General features: G+C 32.8%; 1 protein-coding gene across 1 annotated transcript; it reads right to left on the bottom strand.

The window, feature by feature from the left end:
- Positions 1-698: 698 nt before the first annotated feature.
- LOC114239646 (uncharacterized) lies at positions 699-1,576 on the bottom strand. Its single transcript, XM_028169951.2, has 2 exons — positions 1,416-1,576; positions 699-1,178 (listed from the first exon to the last, which is right to left on the bottom strand). The coding sequence occupies exons 1-2, from the start codon at positions 1,449-1,451 to the stop codon at positions 861-863; spliced, it is 354 nt and encodes a 117-aa protein (XP_028025752.1). The 5' UTR covers positions 1,452-1,576; the 3' UTR covers positions 699-860.
- Positions 1,577-4,462: the final 2,886 nt, after the last annotated feature.

Below are 4,462 nucleotides of genomic sequence, written 5' to 3'. Positions count from 1 at the left end.
AAGCATAGTATCATCAAAAATTTATTTTAGAGCTTATGTTTTCATTGAGTTTTACAATTTGAATAAAGTGCTGAAATTTAAGGATTTTAGTTAAGAATCCGATAACATTAAATTAAAGTGAAATGGGTTAATAGCTTCTAGCTGTTACTTATAAAAACGAAGTATTTTTGTTGAAGAACCAATATTTTTTCAGATTTGAGAAAATGTGATTTAATTTAATAAAATTATATTACGTTTCATAGTGTTCTGAATTAATTTAAAACAATTATTTATTGGAATTATAATAACTAATTCAATATGAAAATTTACAATTATAGTTATGTTAATTTTTTTATGGTTGGATGATGGTTTAGTCAGTTTTGTTATATAATTGCATTGCTAAAAAATTTATCAAAAGTCAGTTCTAATAGTACAGTAATTGTTTACTGCTTTAGAACACGCAGAAATCTGAATGATAAGATGAAATGAACGTCGTGTTATCGTTCAAGTTTTATCAAAGTTTGGTTAGTTAAGATTTTGAATATTTGATGAGCTAAATAATATTAAATTAGGCTTTTCCATAATTCCTAGCTACTGTTAGTATTCAGGCTTGCTGATAAAATTTAATATTTGTTCTATAGACAAACAGGATTCAACATTTCAATTTTTATTGCTAGGCAAGATTATGACGAACGAATGAAAATTAAAACAGCTAGGAATAAAATTTTGATATATTCATATTTATTAAATAAGACTACATAATGGTAAAGAAACACTTTTGATTACATTTTTTGTTAGTTTTTTCCAAAAAAAAATTTTTTTTTCGTGTCTGTTATATATTTTCGAGGTGAAAAATACAAATTATATTTGAGTTTCGAATATTAAGCGGTCGGTGCTACAGATGCACCAGAGGCCGGTTCACATCCTTCAGCAGGGGTGGCGGAGCATTCTCCGAGGTTGCAGTAAGGAAGAGTCGGGTCCAGACACGCCCTCTGTATACCTCCTACTTTTGTACAAACTTGCTTGGTAGTGCAATCTAGGCAAGTACTACCGATGGTGGTGCAAGGAGCCCACTGCGGGTACCAGGGAGCGGATGCGATCCATGGAGGTATCCAAGGGTTGACTGCGCCATTGTTCCAGCCTCCCCAACCGCCGGCACCACCGGTGGCAGGTTGAGGGACAGCCGAAGCTACTGCTAGCTGTGGATTAGACGAAGAAAATATTTTACCACTAGCAAAAAAAAAATTGTATTGTATACTAATTCTCATAATAATATTTCGAAGCAAGACAATTAACAGCTATAAGATTGTATAATTTGTCAATCATCTCATTAAAGTTGAACTGGATTATCTTATTCAAACAATAATATTTAATGGGGATTGACTCTTATGTTATTATTGTAAGCTATAGAGATCAAAATAATCCGATGCACTTACCGTGATGCATAAAGCAATAATCACTTTCGAGACCATTTTTATTGATAAAATGCAAGTTTCGTTCGAAATTAACTCGAGTTATGATCTTACTTTGCTCTTCCCTTGCATTTTATATGTATTACAGTTTGTTCAAAGGATTATGTTGTAAAATCGTGGCACCTTTGAAAATAACAGAAACAATAAGGTTTTCCCCTAGAAAACAAACAATAAATAGTCATCAAAACAGATAACGTTAGAGTAGGGTTTGCAAGTGCAGTTAATATAAAAATTTAAACAGATTTATAAATGACAAAATCATTACATTTAAGTTTTAATCCATATTTTAATGTAGAAAAAAGTGGGAAAATCGGATGTGAAGATATAGAACGTAATTACCTGTATAGATCGGAATGAAATTTCATTTTATTTTTTAACCCTGGACAATTATTTTAATGATAAAATGAAATAAATGATTGAGCTATATGCTTATTAAGCTGCTAAATTGTAATAATATAAAGTAATGCAATATAAAGTAAACCTAAATTTGTTTCATTTAATTAATTGAATAATATTGAATACGTTTGCTGACGCTACTAATGCAGCGTCGTTGTTTGAATTTACTTGGAAAATTTCACACTCAGAACGTCACGATAAACATTCACAGGGGGGCGTAATGCAGTGTGTTTTTTGTTGTAATGTTTCATCATTTTCAAGTATATACATACAATACATTGGGCAAACAGAAATAAAAAACAAAGTATTATAATAAGCACTGCAGTTTTATTGCATGAATATTTCAAGACTAGCCCAGGCGTTTTATTTCATTCCTACAATCTTCTCTATAGATTCCAGTAACTACTTTACATATGTAATAAATAGGTCGTGAGTTACAAAGTACTATGTATTATTAGCTGAAATAATCCCTTAGGCTACTAGCTAAACGGTAGAAAAAAGTATAAAATTAAATGAGCTATGCATATTGAGACACAACCAATAAACATACATATTAAAAAAATCTCTAAAAATACAGTGATTTGACTAAGTTTAGATTCTGGATGGTTTTCTATTTCTATCTTTGGTCCCAGTAGTAAGGTATTGTGACCATTGAAACTGTTTGTTCGAGATTATGATTTTCATTACTGACTAGTGATATTGCTGAGTTACGTGCACCATCACGGGGCTATTGCTAGTTGTATTTTTTGAGACTTTTATTTGTCCTTTTATGATATATTAAAGACTTAATATAAAAGAAATATAAAATCGATGCGTCGCTCTTGGTGAGTCTTTAATTTGTCATATAACGACTAATAAATATCTCAAAACAATAATTTCAGTCAACGCTCATTTACCACAACGCAACAAACACTAAATTCACTAAGGGCAGTTACGCTAGTGGTTCTAAGTCAAAAGTCCTTCCTGAACCGTCAGGAACTTTACTCTATAAAGCTATGCCTGCTAAATAAGCTATATATATTCCATTAAGTTGACGTAACATTTAAAGATTATGTATAAAATTTATTCGTTCTCTCGCCGGCAAGACTATACTGATAGGAGCCGTTTTAACTATACTGAGACCTTAGAACTTATATCTCAAGGTGGGTGTCGCATTTACGTTGTAGATGTCTATGGGCTCCAGTAACCACTTAACACCAGATGGGCTGTGGAGCTCGTTCAGCCATCTAAGCAATAAATAAAACAAGCAATAAATAACAAATAAAACAAGGTGCGTGCTCTGCGTTAGTCTCGTAGTTGTGGTAGCTTGATATTGCAGACCTGGCAGCTTTGTTTGTCTGTAACAAAGAACCAGGGCATCGGTCTACTGTCATATACTATCGCTTTCGTCTGAAACATATCTTGTTGGATCTATCAGATCCGCTCTCTCGCTTTTAGGTTCTTCAAGCATCGGTCACCTTCCTCGTCGAACTCGCCGACGAGCAAACTAGCCCATAGGGACAACCCACTGAGTTTCTCGCCAATTTTCTCAGTGGATCGCGATTCCGATCCGGTGGTTGGTTCTGCGAAGTACTACTCTTGCTAGGGCTAGTGTTCAACTTTCTCAGGTTGAGTCCGTGAGGTCGCATACCTGTCCATGCGTAGCTGGAATAGGCTCTTAGGCTAACAGCGAATGGGTAGTGAAAAAAACTATAGCTTATATGTATATTAGCGAAACGTGAACAAATTAACTTTCAGACCAAATGTTTTTAATTCAAATAATATGAATAGTGGCAAAATTAGCTAGCGAACAATTCTTAACTTGGTAAAACCAATTAACATTGAATTCTAGACTCAGAGGTTCCAAAATAACACGCACTAATGGCCGTGAGATGTCACACGAAAATATTTTAAATGAAAATAAAAGGAATTAAGTAAAGCTTTGATAACAGCTTCATAAAATAACGCAACACTAACGTTTGTTACAAAAATAATCACGCCAATAATTGTGTGTTTACTAACAGCTTCCCCGTTTGACGAGAGAATAGTAATAAAGTTAATCAGAAAATGCGTAAAGTTGAGTACTGCACAAATAAAGAGATTAATTAGTTGAAAATGTAGCTTTATGACACCGTAAATCGCATTTTATCTTATTTTCCGTGGTTTTGTTTCCATCATATTATGGAATAATACATTTTAATAAAACTAGGAAGTTTTATATGTAAATATTAGCAGCAAAGTGCCCGAAATAACCCGTGTAGAACAAAATGGTCGTCACATTGAAGCAGACGTATTCGGCAGAATTAGATCGTGAACATATCATGATAATCAGTTCTGTTCTCTTTTATCAAAATATAATTACGTCTCAAATTTCTAATAATTGTAATAAATGAAATTGGAATCGCCAAAGAGGCGATCGAGTTTTGTTCAATTACAATAAAAAAGGTGTATTTCAATTATAGTCATGAGTCAATTCGTACCCGTCCAATATATGAATGCAATTTTTTTTTTTTTTGAAAAATCATTTCTTACTGTCATATATCTTACTGTCACTTACTGTAATATAAAACCTTCCTGGATCTATAAATGTAATCGAAACCTTTTTGGAATGGCATTAAAATTCAAATACATACGTA

Source organism: Bombyx mandarina, chromosome 03, assembly GCF_030267445.1.
Source record: "Bombyx mandarina strain Sakado chromosome 03, ASM3026744v2".
Lineage (NCBI taxonomy): Eukaryota > Metazoa > Arthropoda > Insecta > Lepidoptera > Bombycidae > Bombyx > Bombyx mandarina.
The sequence above is the reverse complement of the archived record's forward strand: the minus strand, read 5'-3'. Positions and strand labels throughout refer to the sequence as shown.